This window comes from Oncorhynchus kisutch, linkage group LG13, assembly GCF_002021735.2.
Source record: "Oncorhynchus kisutch isolate 150728-3 linkage group LG13, Okis_V2, whole genome shotgun sequence".
NCBI classification, from domain to species: Eukaryota; Metazoa; Chordata; class Actinopteri; order Salmoniformes; family Salmonidae; genus Oncorhynchus; species Oncorhynchus kisutch.
In genome coordinates, this window is record NC_034186.2 from 5660929 (window position 1) to 5682842 (window position 21914).

At 45.5% G+C, this 21914-nt stretch overlaps 1 protein-coding gene across 2 annotated transcripts in view; it reads left to right on the forward strand.

Moving 5' to 3' along the window:
* The window catches only part of hs2st1b (heparan sulfate 2-O-sulfotransferase 1b), an 89970-nt gene extending 73811 nt beyond the window's left edge, over positions 1 to 16159 (forward strand). The window contains exons 2-8 of one of the 2 annotated variants that reach the window (XM_031785438.1): positions 2197 to 2435; positions 5268 to 5353; positions 8617 to 8755; positions 8948 to 9045; positions 9322 to 9479; positions 10976 to 11244; positions 11322 to 16159. In XM_031785438.1, the coding sequence (XP_031641298.1) occupies positions 2197 to 2435; positions 5268 to 5353; positions 8617 to 8755; positions 8948 to 9045; positions 9322 to 9479; positions 10976 to 11202 (947 nt within the window). In that variant the 3' untranslated portion in view covers positions 11203 to 11244; positions 11322 to 16159. Of the gene's footprint in view, positions 1 to 2196; positions 2436 to 5267; positions 5354 to 8616; positions 8756 to 8947; positions 9046 to 9321; positions 9480 to 10975 lie in introns of both variants that reach the window. The other variant, XM_031785437.1, reaches the window with a different exon arrangement.
* Positions 16160 to 21914: the final 5755 nt, after the last annotated feature.

Here is a 21914-nt window from a genome sequence, read left to right on the forward strand (position 1 = left end):
CCCTCTCTCTCTCTATCCCCTCTCTCTCTCTATCCCCTCTCTCTCTCTATCCCCTCTCTCTCTCTCTATCCCCACTCTCTCTCTCTCTATCCCCTCTCTCTCTCTCTCTCTCTCTCTCTCTCTCTCTCCCCCTCTCTCTCTATCCCCTCTCTCTCTCTCCCCCCTCTCTCTCTATCCCCTCTCTCTCTCTATCCCCTCTCTCTCTCTCTATCCCCTCTCTCTCTCTCTCTCTCTATCCCCTCTCTCTCTATCCCCTCTCTCTCTCTCTCTCTCTATCCCCTCTCTATCCCCTCTCTCTCTCTCTCTATCCCCACTCTCTCTCTCTCTCTCTCCCCCCCTCCTCTCTCTATCCCCTCTCTCTCTCTCTATCCCCTCTCTCTCTCTATCCCCTCTCTCTCTATCCCTCTCTCCTCTTCCCCCTCTCTCTCTATCCCCTCTCTCTCTCTCTCCCCCCCTCTCTCTCTCTCCCCCCCCCTCTCTCTCTCTCTCTCTATCCCCACTCTCTCTCTCTCTATCCCCACTCTCTCTCTCTCTTATCCCCACTCTCCTCTCTATCCCCTCTCTCTCTCTCTATCCCCTCTCTCCTCTCTCTATCCCCGCTCTCTCTCTCTATCCCCTCTCTCTCTCTCTATCCCCTCTCTCTCTCTCTATCCCCGCTCTCTCTCTCTATCCCCAACTCTCTCTCTCTATCCCTACTCTCCTCTCTCTCTATCCCACTCTCTCTCTATCCCCTCTCTCTCTCTCTATCCCCTCTCTCTCTCTCTATCCCCGCTCTCTCATCTCATCCCCACTCTCTCTCTCTCTATCCCCGCTCTCTCTCTCTCTATCCCCGCTCTCTCTCTCTCCCTCTCTCTCTCTCTATCCCCGCTCTCTCTCTCTTATCCCCTCTCTCTCTCTATCCCCTCTCTCTCTCTCTATCCCTCTCTCTCGCTCTCTATCCCCTCTCTCTCTCTATCCCCACTCTCTCTCACTCTATCCCTCTCTCTCTCTCTCTCTCCCCTCTCTCTCTCTATCCCCTCTCTCTCTCTCTCCCCTCTCTCTCTATCCCCTCTCTCTCTATCCCCTCTCTCTCTCTCTCCCCCCTCTCTCTCTATCCCCCTCTCTCTCTCCTCTCTATCCCCTCTCTCTCTCTCTATCCCCGCTCTCTCTCTCTATCCCCTCTCTCTCTCCTCTATCCCCGCTCTCTCTCTCTATCCCCACTCTCTCTCTCTCTATCCCCGCTCTCTCTCTCTATCCCCACTCTCTCTCTATCCCCTCTCTCTCTCTCTATCCCCTCTCTCTCTCTCTATCCCCTCTCTCTCTCTCTATCCCCGCTCTCTCTCTCTATCCCCTCTCTCTCTCTCTATCCCCGCTCTCTCTCTCTCCCTCTCTCTCTCTCTATCCCCGCTCTCTCTCTCTCCCTCTCTCTCTCTCTATCCCCGCTCTCTCTCTCTATCCCCACTCTCTCTCTCTCTATCCACTCTCTCTCTCTATCCCCTCTCTCTCTCTCCCCTCTCTCTCTATCCCCTCTCTCTCTCTCTCTCTCTCTATCCTCTCTCTCTATCCCCACTCTCTCTCTCTCTATCCCCTCTCTCTCTCTCTCTATCCCCTCTCTCTCTCTCTCTATCCCCTCTCTCTCTCTCTATCCCCTCTCTCTCTCTCTATCCTCTCTCTATCCTCTCTCTCTCTCTCTCTATCCCCTCTCTCTCTCTCTATCCCCTCTCTCTCTCTCTATCCCCCCTCTCTCTATCCCCTCTCTCTCTATCCTCTCTCTCTCTATCCTCTCTCTCTATCCCCTCTCTCTCTATCCCCTCTCTCTCTTTCTTCTCTCTCTCTCTCTTTCCTCTCTCTCTCTATCCTCTCTCTATCCCCTCTCTCTCTCTCTCTATCCCCTCTCTCTCTCTCTATCCCCTCTCTCTCTCTCTCTCTCTCTATCCCCTCTCTCTGTCACACCTTCAGTGAAAAACACTGGGCCAAATAATTGACTATAGCCTGCTTATCTTGTGTCCACGTCCTGAGGCCTCCCCTGCTCCCTCTGCTGGTACACTGTGACACTCCAGTCTATCCAGCAGTACGCTCTGTCTTCATCATTTATTCCCCCAGAAGCCCCTATTTATTGTGAAACCAGATCATTGCTAGCGACCATTGCCTAATGTTGGCACAATAAATATTTTCTGAGCGTGAACCTTGACCTTCCTCTTGTCTCCCTCCTATAAGAGCGTACCATCGCCAGACACGAGGTGAGGGAGGTGGAGCAGCGCCACACCCAAGATGGCGTACGGGACACGCCGCCGCTGGCTGAGGCAGAGGACGTGGTTATCATATATAACAGAGTGCCCAAGACGGCGAGCACGTCGTTCACCAACATCGCCTACGACCTTTGTGGAAAGAACCACTTCCACGTTTTGCACATCAACACCACCAAGAACAATCCTGTCATGTCCTTACAAGACCAGGTGAGAACATAGCTGACACCTGCCACTTTATAAACACTCCTACAATGAGACGCACCCACCAGCATTTAGAAACAGGAGGTATTAAGTAAGAGTGATGTCAGCCTGATTTGGAAGGTGAGAACATAGCTGACACCTGCCACTTTATAAACACTCCTACAACGAGACGCACCCACCAGCATTTAGAAACAGGAGGTATTAAGTAGGAGTGATGTCAGCCTGATTTGGAAGGAATTCGGCATGTACTTCACAGACGTCTTTTTGATTACACTTCAAAAAGATAATTTTCTAGGAGCCACTACAGTACTAATTTAAGGATTTGTTGGGGAAACTTGAATACAAATCTGTCTCCTTAGCCCTCCGGCACTTATTGACCCTTGTATTGCCTCATCAAGCACCTGGTCAGAGAAACAGTCTGGCTGTGTCCTCCACAGTGTTTAGTCTGGTCTGACTGTGTCCTCCACAGTGTCTGGTCTGGCTGTGTCCTCCACAGCCCTGACGTGTTTAGTCTGGTCTGGCTGTGTCCTCCACAGTGTTTTAGTCTGGTCTGGCTGTTCTCCACAGTGTTTAGTCTGGTCTGGCTGTGTCCTCCACAGTGTTTTAGTCTGGTATGGCTGTTCTCCACAGTGTTTAGTCTGGTCTGGCTGTGTCCTCCACAGTGTTTAGTCTGGTCTGACTGTCCTCCACAGTGTTTAGTCTGGTCTGACTGTGTCCTCCACAGCCCTGACTCCACAGCCCTGACGTGTTTAGTCTGGTCTGGCTGCGTCCTCCACAGTGTTTAGTCTGGTCTGACTGTGTCCTCCACAGTGTTTAGTCTGGTCTGACTGTGTCCTCCACAGCCCTGACGTGTTTAGTCTGGTCTGGCTGCGTCCTCCACAGCCCTGATGTGTTTAGTCTGGTCTGGCTGCTTCCTCCACAGCCCTGACGTGTTTAGTCTGGTCTGGCTGTGTCCTCCACAGCCCTGACGTGTTTAGTCTGGTCTGGCTGCGTTCTCCACAGTGTTTAGTCTGGTCTGACTGTGTCCTCCACAGCCCTGACTCCACAGCCCTGACGTGTCTGGTCTGGCTGCGTCCTCCACAGCCCTGATGTGTTTAGTCTGGTCTGGCTGCGTCCTCCACAGTGTTTAGTCTGGTCTGACTGTGTCCTCCACAGCCCTGACTCCACAGCCCTGACGTGTTTAGTCTGGTCTGGCTGCGTCCTCCACAGCCCTGACGTGTTTAGTCTGGTCTGGCTGCGTCCTCCACAGCCCTGATGTGTTTAGTCTGGTCTGGCTGCGTCCTCCACAGCCCTGATGTGTTTAGTCTGGTCTGGCTGCGTCCTCCACAGTGTTTAGTCTGGTCTGACTGTGTCCTCCACAGCCCTGACTCCACAGCCCTGGCGTGTTTAGTCTGGTCTGGCTGCGTCCTCCACAGTGTTTAGTCTGGTCTGGCTGCGTCCTCCACAGCCCTGACGTGTTTAGTCTGGTCTGGCTGCGTCCTCCACAGCCCTGACGTGTTTAGTCTGGTCTGGCTGCGTCCTCCACAGCCCTGACGTGTTTAGTCTGGTCTGGCTGTGTCCTCCACAGCCCTGACGTGTTTAGTCTGGTCTGGCTGCGTCCTCCACAGCCCTGACTCCACAGCCCTGACGTGTTTAGTCTGGTCTGGCTGCGTCCTCCACAGCCCTGACGTGTTTAGTCTGGTCTGGCTGCGTCCTCCACAGCCCTGATGTGTTTAGTCTGGTCTGGCTGCGTCCTCCACAGCCCTGACGTGTTTAGTCTGGCTGTGTCCTCCACAGCCCTGACTCCACAGCCCTGACGTGTTTAGTCTGGTCTGGCTGCGTCCTCCACAGCCCTGATGTGTTTAGTCTGGTCTGGCTGCGTCCTCCACAGCTCTGACGTGTTTAGTCTGGTCTGGCTGCGTCCTCCACAGCCCTGACGTGTTTAGTCTGGTCTGGCTGCGTCCTCCACAGCCCTGACGCGTTTAGTCTGGTCTGACTGTGTCCTCCACAGTGTTTAGTCTGGTCTGACTGTGTCCTCCACAGCCCTGACTCCACAGCCCTGACGTGTTTAGTCTGGTCTGGCTGCGTCCTCCACAGCCCTGACGTGTTTAGTCTGGCTGTGTGCATTTGTATTCCTGACTGTCACTGTGACTCCTGTTGAGAACACGGAGAACGAGCAGAAGGAATGCCTTGGAGCCTCTGGCTAGAGCCGTGATGGTGTTAGTTCAGTCCGCTCCTCTGCTCTGCCAAGGTAATAACCTGTCTGTTGTCACAGCGGTCTCTTCCCTGTGCAGACGATACGACAAGGGTGGGGAGAATCTGAGCATTGTTAAATGTCACCTAGATAGATGAGAGAAACTCGTAGCCACAAGGGACTGTAGTGTGGATTGCACATAAATCCAATCTCTCCACATAAATTCGATCTTTGATGTTCTTTTTAAACTTATCTGTTTGGATAAGAGTGTTACCCCAAAATAGGAAAATGGGAAAATGGGAAAATGGGAACGTTAACAACCTTTCAGTTTGAAGAAGAAAACGTTCATGGGGACAGGAAGGAAGTTGTATGTTTTTAAAAAACGTTTTTTTTTAAACCTTTTTATTTTACTAGGCAAGTCAGTTAAGAACAGTGGGAACTAGGAACAGTGGGTTAACTGCCTTGTTCAGGGGGCAGAATGACAGATTTTTACCTTGTCAGCTCGGGGGATTCAATCGTACAGCCTTTTCAGTTACAAGTCCAATGCTTTAAACCACTAGGCTACCCTGCCACTCTAATGTACTTGTCCTTGTGTCTGTGTCAGACATGCATAGATAACAAACTAATCAGCTTGTGTGATTAGGACTCTTGATTTGTGCTTCCAGGTGCGCTTTGTCCGAAACGTGACGTCCTGGAGAGCGATGAAGCCTGGGTTCTACCACGGACATGTGGCTTTCCTCGACTTCTCCAAGTAAAACTCTCCACAACATTCTTTACTTTAAACGATATCCAGATGAGTAACAAACACATTTTATATATTATACATTTTATATGACACCTTGACTTGATGCTTTTATTTATTTATTTACTGATGTAGATTATTATTATTTTTTTACTCCTCTCATCGCTTGTATACTTCTCCTACTGTGGGATTCATCTTTGCTCTTCATTTTCTCAAAACGGCTGCTGCCACCATGTGGCTGAAAGTGGAACTAGTCCTGTATTTGTGAAATGCATTGGGCGTGAATCAAAAGTGCCAAAGAAGTTCAGCTATTCTTTTAGCAGTTCACTTCTAACTATTGTGATTAGGTGTTCCCCTAACTGTTGTCATTAGGCGTTCCCCTAACTATTGGGATTAGGGACAGGTACACCACTGTTGAAATGTTTGGGGTCACTTAGGAATGTCCTTGTTTTTGAAAGAAAAGCACGTGTTTTGTCTAGTTAAAATAACATCAAATTAATAAACTTGGATTAGCTAACACAATGTGCCATTGGAACACAGGAGTTATGGTTGCTGATAATGGGGCTCTGTACACCTATGTAGATATTCCATTAAAAATCTGCCGTTTCCAGCTACAATAGTCATTTACAACATTAACAATGTCTACACTGTATTTCTGATCAATTTGATGTTGTTTTAATGGACAGTAACCCCAAACTTTTGATCTGTGGTGTTTAGTCCTAACTATTGTGGTTAGGTACAACGCATTCGAAAAGTATTCGTACCCCCTGACTTTTTCCACATTTTGTTACAGCCTTGTTCTAACATGGATGAAATAAACTCCTCATCCGTCCCCACAATGACAAAGCAAAAACAGGTTTGTAGAATGTTTTACAGAGTGGCCTTGATCAGAGAGGTGACCAAGAACCCGATGGTCACTCTGACAGAGTTCCTCTGTGGAGATGGGAGAACCTTCCAGAAGGACAACCATCTCTGCAGCACTCCACCAATCAGGCCTTTGTGGTAGAGTGGGCAGATGGAAGCCACTACTCAGTAAAAAGCGCATGATAGCCCACTTGGAGTTTGCTAAAAGACACCTAAAGACTCTCAGACCATGAGAAAACAAGATTCTCTGGTCTGATGAAACCAAGATTGAACTCTTTGGCCTGAATGCCAAGCGTCACATCTGGAGGAAACCTGGCACCATCTCTACAGTGAAGCATGGTGGTGGCAGCATTATGCTGTGGGGATGTGTTTCAGTGACAGGGACTGGGAGACTAGTCAGGATCGAGGGAAAGATTAACGGAGCAAAATACAGAGAGATCCTTGATGAAAACCTGCTCCAGAGCACTCAGGACCTCAGACTGGGGCGAAGATTCACCTTCTAACAGAACAACGACCCTAAGCACACAGCCAAGACGATGCAGGAGGGGCCTCGGGACAAGTCTCTGAATATCCTTGAGTGACCCAGTCAGAGCCCGGACTTGAACCTGATTGAACATCTCTGGAGAAAACAGCTGTGCAGCGACACTCCTCATCCAACCTGACAGAGCTTGAGAGGATCTGCAGAGAAGAATGGGAGAAACTCCCCAAATACATGTGACAAGCGTCATACCCAAGAAGACTCGAGGCTTTTATCGCTGCCAAAGGTGCTTCAACAAAGTACTGAGTAAAGGGTCTGAATACTTATGGAAATGTCATATTTCAGTTTTTATTTTTAATACATTTTCAAACATTTAATTTGCTTTGTCATTATGGAGTATTGTGTGTAGATTGATGAGGGGGAAAAAACGATTTAATCATTTTTAGAATAAGGTTTTAACTTAACAAAATGTGGGAAAAGTGTAGGGATCTTATTACTTTCCGAATGCACTGTATTCTCCTAACTATTGGGATTAGGTACAGGTATACTCCTAACTATTGGGATTAGGTACATGTATACTCCTAACTATTGGGATTAGGTACAGGTTTACTCCTAACTATTGGGATTAGGTACAGGTATTCTCCTAACTATTGTGATTAGGTACAGGTATTCTCCTAACTATTGTGATTAGGTACAGGTATACTCCTAACTATTGGGATTAGGTACAGGTATTCTCCTAACTATTGGGATTAGGTACAGGTATTCTCCTAACTATTGGGATTAGGTACAGGTATACTCCTAACTATTGTGATTAGGTACAGGTATTCTCCAAACTATTGTGATTAGGTACAGGTATACTCCTAACTATTGGGATTAGGTACAGGTATTCCTAACTACTGTGATTAGGTACAGGTATATTCATAATTTGGGATTAGGTACAGGTATATTCCTAACTATTGGGATTAGGTACAGGTATACTCCTAACTATTGTGATTAGGTACAGGTATACTCCTAACTATTGGGATTAGGTACAGGTATTCTCCTAACTATTGGGATTAGGTACAGGTATTCTCCTAACTATTGGGATTAGGTACAGGTATTCTCCTAACTATTGGGATTAGGTACAGGTATTCTCCTAACTATTGGGATTAGGTACAGGTATTCTCCTAACTATTGGGATTAGGTACAGGTATTCTCCTAACTATTGGGATTAGGTACAGGTATTCTCCTAACTATTGGGATTAGGTACAGGTATACTCCTAACTATTGGGATTAGGTACAGGTATATTCATAATTTGGGATTAGGTACAGGTATTCTCCTAACTATTGGGATTAGGTACAGGTATTCTCCTAACTATTGGGATTAGGTACAGGTATATTCCTAACTATTGGGATTAGGTACAGGTATATTCCTAACTATTGGGATTAGGTACAGGTATATTCCTAACTATTGGGATTAGGTACAGGTATATTCCTAACTATTGGGATTAGGTACAGGTATATTCCTAACTATTGGGATTAGGTACAGGTATACTCCTAACTATTGGGATTAGGTACAGGTATACTCCTAACTATTGGGATTAGGTACAGGTATACTCCTAGCTATTGGGATTAGGTACAGGTATACTCCTAACTATTGGGATTAGGTACAGGTATTCTCCTAACTATTGGGATTAGGTACAGGTATTCTCCTAACTATTGGGATTAGGTACAGGTATATTCCTAACTATTGGGATTAGGTACAGGTATACTCCTAACTATTGGGATTAGGTACAGGTATATTCCTAACTATTGTGATTAGGTACAGGTATACTCCTAACTATTGTGATTAGGTACAGGTATTCTCCTAACTATTGGGATTAGGTACAGGTATACTCCTAACTATTGTGATTAGGTACAGGTATACTCCTAACTATTTGCCCTCTGATAGGTATGGGGTGATTGGTAAACCCGTTTACATCAACGTGGTCCGGGACCCCATCCAACGCCTCGTATCATACTACTACTTCCTGAGGTTTGGTGATGACTACAGGCCTGGCCTTCGACGGAGAAAACAAGGTGACAAAAAGGTATTGTTGTATACATTTACAAATAGTTACACAGTAACATACTGGTTTTCAATGTTGTTTTAATGTCTTATCGCCCTAGTGAGTGTATATGAAGCTCTATTTCTGACGTGTGTGTGTGTGTGTGTGTGTGTGTGTGTGTGTGTGTGTGTGTGTGTGTGTGTGTGTGTGTGTGTGTGTGTGTGTGTTTTTTAGACCTTTGATGAGTGTGTGTCAGCAGGTGGTTCTGACTGTGCCTCTGAGAAGCTTTGGCTCCAGATCCCGTTCTTCTGCGGACACTACTCAGAGTGCTGGTGGGTACCAACATGGCTGCCAGTGCTGTTTGGGAGCCAACATGGCTGCCAGTGCTGGGTGGGAGCCAACATGGCTGCCAGCGCTGACCCACTTATCCCCATTGCACCGGCTGGGGCCTAGGGGACTTTGGTCAATGTGTTAGTAATCAGAACACATTGATAACGTAATGATTAAGTCATTTGTTGTCGTTAAACAGTGTGTAAACCACAGACATATCTTATTAAATGAGTTTTCAATATGTAATTACCATGGTGTTGTGTGTATGTGTACTATAGGAATGTAGGCAGCAGGTGGGCCCTGGATCAGGCCAAGTATAACCTGCTGAATGAATATCTACTAGTCGGGGTGACAGAGGAGCTGGAGGACTTTATCATGATACTGGAGGCAGCCCTGCCACGCTTCTTCAAGGGTGCCACAGGCCTCTACAAAACAGGTACTGTACTGGCACATCATGTATCCTCTCACTTAGCCTCAGCAGATAAAACCCTGTCAGTGTTCTAGCCTGGTCTCTGTGGCGCCATGTCCTTCTGACGGACCCTGGTCTGCAGCCCCACTCTGCCGCTCTGTTCTTTTCCTGGTAACAGCATTTAGTACACTTGGGCAGAATAACCTACTATATTTAGGGCACTTGGGCAGACCAAGTGAAGCAGTAGCCTGTTGGATAGATACAGTGGTTGCTCCACTAAAAGTTTTTGCAATTAGTACGGTACCCTGCGTCACCACTTCATTGCTTCAGACCACCACAAGGGGGAGTTAGAGTACTGATTATGCTTTTGGGTCCTACTGTGTCTCTAACTGACAATGAATGGGTGGCATAAACCTCAGTAGAAACTGATAATTGTGCATGACTTCAGTATTACTTAATAAACTGTTCATGTTTTTATTATTTTATTAGGATTATTTAGCTCTTACTGTAGTACTGTAGGCCACTCCCGACCAGTCACGTTGTACAGCGCCTAAGACACTGTAGCGATCTAAGACACTGCATAGCAGTACAAGCTGTGTTGCTACAGATGCTGATTCAATACCCGTGCCGCCCTCAACTGGGAGACCCATGAGATGACCAGGTTTTTTTTTTGGTGGTTTTTCTCGCTTTAAAAACAGAAATAAATAACAAACTGGCTTTATTTACAAATTAGTAACAATATCTCACCCCATGTTCAAGAATGACCTTTTTCTCACTCATTTTACATTGTTTGAAAACGAAATCATCTCCAAAATAGTATTTTTTATTAGCAGGACAATATATATTGGTCATGGCTCAGGAGTGGCGCACAATGGGACTGTCTTGCAGTTCTCCAGCTGTATCCACTGAAAGCGTGCAAGGTTCAAGGCACGAGGGCAGAGGGCACGGGATGGGCCGCAGAGCCACGCACAGAAGACAGACCGAGGAGGAGGAAGGGAGGGTGGACTCCCACCCTGCCACACTGGGCAGCACAGAGCAACACTTTAAGGGGCTTTGCAGTAATAATGGTGCTGACTAGGGAAACATTCCCGCTGTTCAACAGGTAGCTGGACAGTAGACTTGCCAAGATGCAGGGTAGGGGGAGAATTCTGTCATTAAATGTATTTCTAGGTTAGGTTCTAAGTTGTTGTTGTTGTTTATCACATCTGAACGGGAGTCCCATAGGGAGGTGAACAATTTGGCCCAGCGTTTCTCGCTCTCTAAAAGCATCAAAATATGTTTTGGCCTTTATTTACTTTTCAAAAAAACAAAAGACAGCGATTTTGTCATCTGAATAATCTCCAAATATCGTTATGTATTGTCAAGTTGATGGCACAGTCATATAGCCGGCACCTATATAAAGCTGAGTGACTCACTCATTCATGGCTTTGAATCAAAATAAACAAGTACTGTGCTGCAATTTTTTTAAAGGACGAACCGCTGTAGACCCTAACCGATCCTCTCCTGTTCCCGTGTGCTCCCAGGTAAGAAGTCCCACCTGCGTAAGACCACAGAGAAGAAGCCACCGACCAAGGAGTCCATCGCCAAGCTGCAACAGTCCGACGTCTGGAAGATGGAGAACGAGTTCTACGAGTTTGCCCAGGAGCAGTTCCAATTTGTCAGAGCCCACGCCGTCCGGGAGAAGGACGGGGAACTCTACCTGCTGGCACAGAACTTCTTCTATGAGAAAATCTACCCCAAAGTGAACTAGGGTGGAACTGGGTTAACATCAGGCCAGGTGGATGGTGATGAGGTCTGGGTTAACATCAGGCCAGGGGGGGATGTTGATGAGGTCTGGGTTAACATCAGGCCAGGGGGGATGGTGATGAGGTCTGGGTTAACATCAGGCCAGGGGGGGATGTTGATGAGGTCTGGGTTAACATCAGGCCAGGGGGGATGGTGATGAGGTCTGGGTTAACATCAGGCCAGGTGGATGGTGATGAGGTCTGGGTTAACATCAGGCCAGGGGGGGATGTTGATGAGGTCTGGGTTAACATCAGGCCAGGGGGATGTTGATGAGGTCTGTGTTATCAGGCCAGGGGGGATGTTGATGAGGTCTGGGTTAACATCAGGCCAGGTGGATGTTGATGAGGTCTGGGTTAACATCAGGCCAGGGGGATGTAGATGAGGTCTGTGTTATCAGGCCAGGGGGATGTAGATGAGGTCTGTGTTATCAGGCCAGGGGGATGTTGATGAGGTCATACACTCTACTCTGTGCTAGTTCAGACGGCAGAGCCTGACCACTATTCACCCTGTTACACACGTTACAGAATGCCATCATAACAATAACTGTGTCTGACGTGTGGATGGGGACCTACTGTGTAGCTGTACTGTGTCTGGGGGGAAAGGGGATACTGTGCTGGTTTCATTGGTTCCTTGTTCTTCACTGTAGTTGTTGACTTCTACAAGACTTCTAAATTTGAACAGGTCTCAAATCCAACATGGTGTCCTGTACTTCTCTGCAGCTGGCCACTTCTACAGGTTATTGAAGCCAGATCCAACATGGTGTCCTGTACTTCTCTGTAGCTGGCCACTTCTACAGGTTATTTAAGCCAGATCCAACATGGTGTCCTGTACTTCTCTGTAGCTGACCACTTCTACAGGTTATTGAGGCCAGATCCAACATGGTGTCCTGTACTTCTCTGTAGCTGGCCACTTCTACAGGTTATTGAAGCCAGATCCAACATGGTGTCCTGTACTTCTCTGTAGCTGGCCAGTTCTACAGGTTATTGAAGCCAGATCCAACATGGTGTCCTGTACTTCTCTGTAGCTGGCCACTTCTACAGGTTATTTAAGCCAGATCCAACATGGTGTCCTGTACTTCTCTGTAGCTGACCACTTCTACAGGTTATTGAGGCCAGATCCAACATGGTGTCCTGTACTTCTCTGTAGCTGGCCACTTCTACAGGTTATTGAAGCCAGATCCAACATGGTGTCCTGTACTTCTCTGTAGCTGGTCACTTCTTCTACAGGTTATTGAAGCCAGATCCAACATGGTGTCCTGTACTTCTCTGTAGCTGGCCACTTCTACAGGTTATTGAAGCCAGATCCAACATGGTGTCCTGTACTTCTCTGTAGCTGGTCACTTCTTCTACAGGTTATTGAAGCCAGATCCAACATCTGACCTGCGTGTATCTACACGCAGGTCAGAGGTCAATAAGCCCCCCCCTCCACTGGGGACCTGCCTTGTGGTCTTCAAGCTCCAACTCAAAATGGCTGCCCACAACCACATCAGACGATGTCCAGCAAAAGATTTTGTATATTTTACGTTTAGTTTTTTTAAAATTAAATCAAACAACATATGAGAAGGTCAATTCAAAAGAAAACAGGAGTATGTCAGAAATTGGGACGTTTGATCTGTTGAACAAAACGTCAGATCAAAGTGTCAGAAGGACAGTTTGCTGGCTCGTGTCAGAAGGACAGTTTGCTGGCTCGTGTCAGAAGGACAGTTTGCTGGCTCGTGCCAGAAGGACAGTTTGCTGGCTCGTGCCAGAAGGACAGTTTGCTGGCTCGTGCCAGAAGGACAGTTTGCTGGCTCGTGCCTAAGCTGGGTGGCTGTGAAAGGGAGGTAATGTAACAAGGAGGAAAGGGTGATGCCGGGTGGCTTCAGCTCGGTGTGATGCCGGGTGACTTCAGCTCGGTGTGATGCCGGGTGGCTTCAGCTCGATGTGATGCCGGGTGGCTTCAGCTCGGTGTGATGTTGCTAGCACTGTCAGTGGCTTCAGCTCGGTGTGATGTTGCTAGCACTGTCAGTGGCTTCAGCTCGGTGTGATGTTGCTAGCACTGTCAGTGGCTTCAGCTCGGTGTGATGCCGCTAGCACTGTGTGTTAAGGGCTGTTCATCTACATTGTGTGTGTACAGTCGTGGCCAAAAGTTGAGAATGACACACATTAATTTTCATTCTGCTGCCTCAGTTTGTATGATGGCAATTTGCATATACTCCAGAATGTTAAGGAGAGTGATCAGGTGAATTGCAATTAATTGCAAAGTCCCTCTTTGCCATGCAAATGAACTGAATCACCCAAAAACATTTCCACTGCATTTCAGCCCTGCCACAAAAGGACCAGCTGACATCATGTCAGTGATTCTCTCGTTAACACAGGTGTGAGTGTTGATGAGGACAAGGCTGGAGATCACTCTGTCATGTTGATTGAGTTTGAATAACGGATTGGAAGCTTCAAAAGGAGGGTGGTGCTTGGAATTATTGTTCTTCCTCTGTCAACCATGGTTACCTGCAAGGAAACGCGTGCTGTCATCATTGCTTTGTACAAAAACGGCCTCACAGGCAAGGATATTGCTGCCAGTAAGATTGCACCTAAATCAACCATTTATTGGATCATCAAGAACTTCAAGGAGAGCGGTTCAATTGTTGTGAAGAAGGCTTCAGGGTGCCCAAGAAAGTCCAGCAAGCGCCAGGACCGTCTCCTAAAGTTGATTCACCTGTGGGATCAGGGCACCACCAGTACAGAGCTTGCTCAGGAATGGCAGCAGGCAGGTGTGAGTGCATCTGCACGCACAGTGAGGTGAAGACTTTTGGAGGATGGCCTGGTGTCAAGAAGGGCAGCAAAGAAGCCACTTCTATCCAGGAAAAACATCAGTAACAGACTGATATTCTGCAAAAGGTACAGGGATTGGACTGCTGAGGACCTGGGTCAAGTCATTTTCTCTGATCCCGTTTCTGATTGTTTGGGGCATCCGGCTAAAAGCTAGTCCGGAGAAGACAAGGTCAGCGCTATCATCAGTCCTCTGTCATGCCAACAGTAAAGCATCCTGAGACCATTCATGTGTGGGGTTGCTTCTCAGCCAAGGGAGTGGGCTCACTCACAATTTTGCCTATGAACACAGCCATGAATAAAGAATGGTACCAACACATCCTCCAAGAGCAACTTCTCCCAACCATCCCGGAACAGTTTGGTGACAAACCATTTCTTTTCCAGCATGATGGAGCACCTTGCCATAAGGCAAAAGCGATAACTAAGTGGCTCGGGGAATAAAACATCGATATTTTGGGTCCATGGCCAGGAAACTCCCCAGACCTTAATCCCATTGAGAACTTGTGGTCAATCCTCAAGAGACGGATGGACAAACAACGAACCCACAAATTCTGACAAACTCCAAGCATTGATTATGCAAGAATGGGCTGCCATCAGTCAGGATGTGGTCCAGAAGTTAATTGACAGCATGCCAGGGCGGATTGCAGAGGTCTTGAAAAAGAAGGGTCAACACTGCAAATATTGACTCTTTGCATTAACTTCATGTAATTGTCAATAAAAGCCTTTGACACTTATGAAATGCTTGTAATTATACTTCAGTATTCCATAGTAACATCTGACAAAAATATCTAAACACAACTGAAACAGCAAACTTTGTGGAAATTAATATTTGTGTCATTCTCACAACTTTTGGCCACGATTTGTATATTTTAGATCCACTGTTAGCAGTTTACAGAGTAAACACATGAAACCACAGTACACAGTGTATTTACACACTACATATCTGATGTACTGGACCAATTGTTTGGTAAGACTTCTGTGAACATTGTACCTTTTTTTCGGTGTGTCTTTTAACATCTAGTTAATTTGTAGCCCACTAAGAATTTTTTTTATCCGATTTGATTTATTTAAAAAAAAATTGATTTATTTTTTAAATAAATAAAAATCTTCGTTCTATTACTATCGACCTGAAGTTCCTCCCACTTCGTTCTATTACTATCGACCTGAAGTTCCTCCCACTTCGTTCTATTACTATCGACCTGAAGTTCCTCCCACTTCGTTCTATTACTATCGACCTGAAGTTCCTCCCACTTCGTTCTATTACTATCGACCTGAAGTTCCTCCCATTTTTTTTTTTAACCAGCACAACATTCCAAACGTGTTTCATTCATCAGTTTGTTGGAGTTGTCCGGATAACGAACTTGTCTTTAGCACAAAGTTTTAGTGTGTGAATGCAGCAGCATTTTGTCACTGACTCAACAGTGGGTGTGTGTGTGATCAACGTTGACCAGAAATAATACTTTTGTTGTTGTTATTGTTGTTATTATTTTTTTACCCCAGCCAGTCCCAAATGGCGCTCTACCCCTCTCCCTTGGCCCTACCCCTTTTTGTGTTTGCAGATCAGAAAGGTCTGGTATAAGGTCTGGTATTCCACCGTGTTTGCATACACCGTACAAATGTACAGATGTGGTTTGGCACCGCGGGGGAAGGTGCAAATCGGGACCGCCGAGTCACATGGTTTATGCCTAAGAATGGTATTTATTTTTTTGGTAACAGGGTCACGCTCGTTAGGTAGCGAGCTACGCTAAGAAGAAAAACGCATCAGAGGCTTGATAGTGCCTTCATCATCATATCATTATTTTTATTTCCCAAATTACACCCTATTCCCTGTTTAGTGCACTACAGTTCACCACTGTCCTATGGGGCCCTGGTAAAAAAAAAGAAGTGCACTACATAGGGAATAGGGTGCGATTTGGGATGCATCTTTATACAAGACTCCTAAGCCACTTTTTGATATTTTCCCCTTCACTTATTTTTCTGAATGTTGTGCTCGTTCATTTGACACAATTATCTGTTCTGCCAGTATACCACTTTTTTTTCAATTTTTTTCATATCAATTTCTTATTGTAAACAACCTAAAACATTTAAAAATAAATACTGAACTGTTTCACAGTCTCCACTGGTCTTCTGTTTTTAAGCGTAAACACTCGGTTAATTAAAGACATCCTTTTTGTTTAAGTTTTCCTGTTTTGATAAGCCATATCCCATGAATAAAAACAGTAGAGTTCAAAACAAAAATACATCTGATAGATAGAGCTGTAAAACCATTGTGTTGGGAGAAGTTCATCCTAGCCTTCCATCATGTTTACATATGTAATGCATGTTTGTCTTTAGCTCACTTACCTGAGAGATACTTCTCAATGTTTTCTGTCTTTTACGTTGACTCTTTCCTGTTGAATTTACAACAAGGATATGCTATAAGCTGGAAGTCATTCTTGTTGTTTCAGCCTTTCTCCAGGTGCAGAAAAAGACCTGGTCAAAAAGTGGCGTTGTCTTTTTTTTTAAACCACTTGTTTTGAACAGATTGACATCATGATTTATTTTCCACACTAATGGTTAAGGTTTTGGATTGTGGGAGGGGGAAACCTAGGGGACTACCTAACTTCACCCAGCTTTGGGAAACGTGCCAGTGGTCCCTACTCAGGCCTTTCACGATCTAGCAGTCCCCGTCAAACACAGAGGCCCCAACCAATCTGATACGCCCACTGTGTGGCCAGCAACACATGACTTGCATCCCAAATGGCACCCTATTCCCTACATAGTGCACTACTTTAGACCGGAACCCTATTCCCTACATAGTGCACTACTTTAGACCGGAACCCTATTCCCTACATAGTGCACTACTTTAGACCAGAGCCCTATGGAACCCTATTCCCTATATAGTGCACTACTTTTGACCAGGGCCCTATGGAACCCTATTCCCTACATAGTTCACTTCTTTTGACCAGGGCCCTATGGAACCCTATTCTCTACATAGTTCACTACTTTTGACCAGGGCCCTATGGAACCCTATTCTCTACATAGTTCACTACTTTAGACCAGGACCCTATGGGTAAGTAGTGCACTGCATTCGGAATAGAGTGCCATTTGTTTGTGTGTGTGTGTGTGTGTGGGAGGGGAGGGGAGGGGGGTAGAACAGTCACAAGGAGAGCCAGAGCAGCCGTCTCAGAAAATAGAAACTCAATTACCAGTTTAGCTGTAGGCAACATGGCGTGTTGGTTGTGTTCATTAAACCTCATCCAATAGGATAATTACTGCTTCTCAATTAAAAACACTGTCTCTCTCTCTACAGTGTATTGATGTCAGCTGATGAGTTCTCTGAAGGGGAATAGGGGAATGGAAAACTACACAAGTGAATGTTTCCACTGTGTTTTTTTTTTATGTTGCTGATTTATTTTTTACTTTTGGAGGTTTTAATGATGGATTGTTTTGTTTTTGTCTGTGATTTAATGATAATGATTATTAATCTACCAGTTTTTGCTATTTAGCTTTTAATTTAATTTTTTATTTTTATAACAAACACTGCTTTGCTTTTGTTTTAATGCTAAAACCCCCCCACCCACCCCCCACCCCTTCAACGGTCACAGATGAATAGAAGTAATAGCCTTCTTGGACAGCCTTCTCTTATTCAATCAATCTGAATTCTGTAAATAGCCACAATTGTTCTGGTTAGTTTTAATGGTTAGTTTTAATGAGATTTTAATGGTTTCACTGTTCCATTAAAAGAAAAGGCCTTTTGTTGACTGTAGTCTTAGCGCCACTAGATGGCGCTAAGAAACCACTGAACCACTACACGTCCCTGTTCATTCTCTAAGCTAGTCGGTCTGCTTTCCCTGGGACTGTTCTCTGGTCTGTTAACCAGCAGACCTCATTAATGCACCTGTACAGAGCAGAGCCAAATGGAACAAACGAATAGGGGATCACCATTAAGAATACAGATTGAGCCATTACGGCTCAATTGGTTCTGGGCCCTTAATGGAGATCTCTATAAATAGGTTATCTTCTTGGTCTTGGACAATTTGTGCAGCTGCACTCTCAGGGCATTGCATAATGACACAGCTCCATTTTAATCCAGGGTTTACAGCATAAATAGGTTGTTCCCATGATTTTGCTATTTATTGCAAAAAGGGAAGAAGGAAGTTTTAGCAGCATCTCACCTCTCACAAACAGCTTTACGGAACCAGTGGTACAAAACGAGGCTACCTCTCCGGGAAATCTAACATGATTGCTATTACAGTGTTCACTGTGATTTGGACAAGACCTTCCATTGATCTTAATGGAATACGTGATCCTATTGAGTTAATGAGCTCCTAAACGGTGACCTCATTCAGCTAGTGACAGTTGACCTGACTGGTATCCACTAGCTATGCAGCCGTAACCCTCTGGACTATTTTTTGGGGACTTCAGTGGAGTGTGTCAGATCCTTTATATTTGAATCGCAATATGAGGCTCTTGACCAGGGGAGATTCACCCAGCTAGTTGACCAGGGGAGACTCACCCAGCTAGTTGACCAGGAGAGACCCACCCAGCTAGTTGACCAGGAGAGACCCACCCAGCTAGTTGACCAGGGGAGACTCACCCAGCTAGTTGACCAGGGGAGACTCACCCAGCTAGTTGACCAGGAGAGACCCACCCAGCTAGTTGACCAGGAGAGACCCACCCAGCTAGTTGACCAGGGGAGACTCAGCCAGCTAGTTGACCAGGAGAGACCCACCCAGCTAGTTGACCAGGGGAGACTCAGCCAGCAAGTTGACCAGGGGAGACTCAGCCAGCAAGTTGACCAGTTGAGACTCACCCAGCTAGTTGACCAGGGGAGACTCAGCCAGCTAGTTGACCCTGGGGAGACTCACCCAGCTAGTTGACCCTGGGGAGACACCTGTTGTATTCAGCATTTCACTGTAAGGTCTACTACACCTGTTGTATTCAGCATTTCACTGTAAGGTCTACCTACACCTGTTGTATTCAGCATTTCACTGTAAGGTCTACCTACACCTGTTGTATTCAGCAGTTCACTGTAAGGTCTACCCACACCTGTTGTATTCAGCAGTTCACTGTAAGGTCTACCTACACCTGTTGTATTCAGCAGTTCACTGTAAGGTCTACTACACCTGTTGTATTCAGCATTTCACTGTAAGGTCTACTACACCTGTTGTATTCGGCATTTCACTGTAAGGTCTACCTACACGTGGTGTATTCGGCATTTCACTGTAAGGTCTACCTACACCTGTTGTATTCAGCATTTCACTGTAAGGTCTACCTACACGTGGTGTATTCGGCATTTCACTGTAAGGTCTACCTACACCTGTTGTATTCAGCATTTCACTGTAAGGTCTACTACACCTGTTGTATTCAGCATTTCACTGTAAGGTCTACCTACACCTGTTGTATTCAGCATTTCACTGTAAGGTCTACCTACACCTGTTGTATTCGGCGCAGGTGACAAATAAACTTTGATTTGATGTTCAATAGTCCACCCTCAATACAAAAGGTTTACATTCACAAATGTAAAAGGTTATTTTCAATTGAAGTTCAAATCTAATAAAGCACTCAGTCAGCCCGTTTCCTGTAATAACAGGACAACGATGGTATCCTGCATCAATATATCTGCAAGAAATTCAAAATGAATATGGGAGGAAGACAGCAAGAAAATAAAGGGTTTTGTTTAAGGAAATAGTTATTAGTCGGGGCATCATTTATGCGTACAGACGACTGCGGAAGTACATTATGAAGGAATAGGTGCAACTCGTTCAGTTAAACTTTTTATTTTTTTCAATTGCTTTCATGACAATCTATTGCGATAGTCCAACCATGATAGTCATCACAGGACTGTGGACACAAAGGATGGTTGACCCCTGATCAGGAAACACTGGGACACTTTGATCTGTATTGTAGTTTGACCTTGGTAGAAGACACTTCTCTCTATCGATCAATTCAATTTTAATTCAATTTAATGGGCTTTACTGGCATGGGAAACATATGTAAATTGATAATAAACTAAAGTGAAATTTAAAAACACTCGAAGTTCCAAAAGAATAAAGACATTTCAAATGTCTAACTCAACCTCTCTCTTACACTCTTTCTCTCTCTTATTTTCCTCTCTCCCTCTCTCTCTCCCTCCCCTTTCTCTCTCTTCTCTCTCATCAGCTGACAGGGCTGAGTGCAAAAGCCAAATGTCAGCCTGGGCATGTTCTCCTTTGGGGCTTTCACCAATTTGTGCTGAAAAAAAACGGTTCATTACCCAAAGCTTTTAACACAGTGCACATTAGTGACATCTGCTGGTCAGGAATAAATATCAGCTTGCCGTGCTCATAGGCTGATTGTTAATTAATAGGCAAATGACATTCCAAGCACTTGCTATAACAGTAAAAGAGGAGAGATGTGACATTATGCTAATGAGGAGAGATGTGACATTATGCTAATGAGGAGAGTGGTGCCACTATGCTAATGAGGTAACATTATGATGCTGCCCTAGAAATACCTGCTATGCTGATGAGGTCACGTTATAATACAACCCTATAAATACCTGCTATGCTAATGAGGTCACGTTATGATACAACCCTATAAATACCTGCTATGCTAATGAGGTCACGTTATGATACAACCCTATAAATACCTGCTATGCTGATGAGGTCACGTTGTGATACAACCCTATAAATACCTGCTATGCTAATGAGGTCACGTTATAATACAACCCTATAAATACCTGCTATGCTGATGAGGTCACGTTATGATACAACCCTATAAATACCTGCTATGCTAATGAGGTCACGTTATAATACAACCCTATAAATACCTGCTATGCTGATGAGGTCACGTAATTTTTTATTTTTTATTTTTTTTATTTCACCTTTATTTAACCAGGTAGGCTAGTTGAGAACAAGTTCTCATTTGCAACTGCGACCTGGCCAAGATAAAGCATAGCAGTGTGAGCATACAACAAAGAGTTACACATGGAGTAAACAATTAACAAGTCAATAACACAGTAGAAAACGAAGGGGGGGTCTATATACAATGTGTGCAAAAGGCATGAGGAGGTAGGCAAATAATTACAATTTTGCAGATTAACACTGGAGTGATAAAAGATCAGATGGTCATGTACAGGTAGAGATATTGGTGTGCAGAAGAGCAGAAAAGTAAATAAATAAAAACAGTACGGGGATGAGGTAGGTGAAAAGGGTGGGCTATTTACCAATAGACTATGTACAGCTGCAGCGATCGGTTAGCTGCTCAGATAGCTGATGTTTGAAGTTGGTGAGGGAGATAAAAGTCTCCAACTTCAGCGATTTTTGCAATTCGTTCCAGTCACAGGCAGCAGAGTACTGGAACGAAAGGCGGCCAAATGAGGTGTTGGCTTTAGGGATGATCAGTGAGATACACCTGCTGGAGCGCGTGCTACGGATGGGTGTTGCCATCGTGACCAGTGAGCTGAGATAAGGCGGAGCTTTACCTAGCATAGACTTGTAGATGACCTGGAGCCAGTGGGTCTGGCGACGAATATGTAGCGAGGGCCAGCCGACTAGAGCATACAAGTCGCAGTGGTGGGTAGTATAAGGTGCTTTAGTGACAAAACGGATGGCACTGTGATAGACTGCATCCAGTTTGCTGAGTAGAGTGTTGGAAGCCATTTTGTAGATGACATCGCCGAAGTCGAGGATCGGTAGGATAGTCAGTTTTACTAGGGTAAGCTTGGCGGCTTGAGTGAAGGAGGCTTTGTTGCGGAATAGAAAGCCGACTCTTGATTTGATTTTCGATTGGAGATGTTTGATATGAGTCTGGAAGGAGAGTTTGCAGTCTAGCCAGACACCTAGGTACTTATAGACGTCCACATATTCTAGGTCGGAACCATCCAGGGTGGTGATGCTAGTCGGGC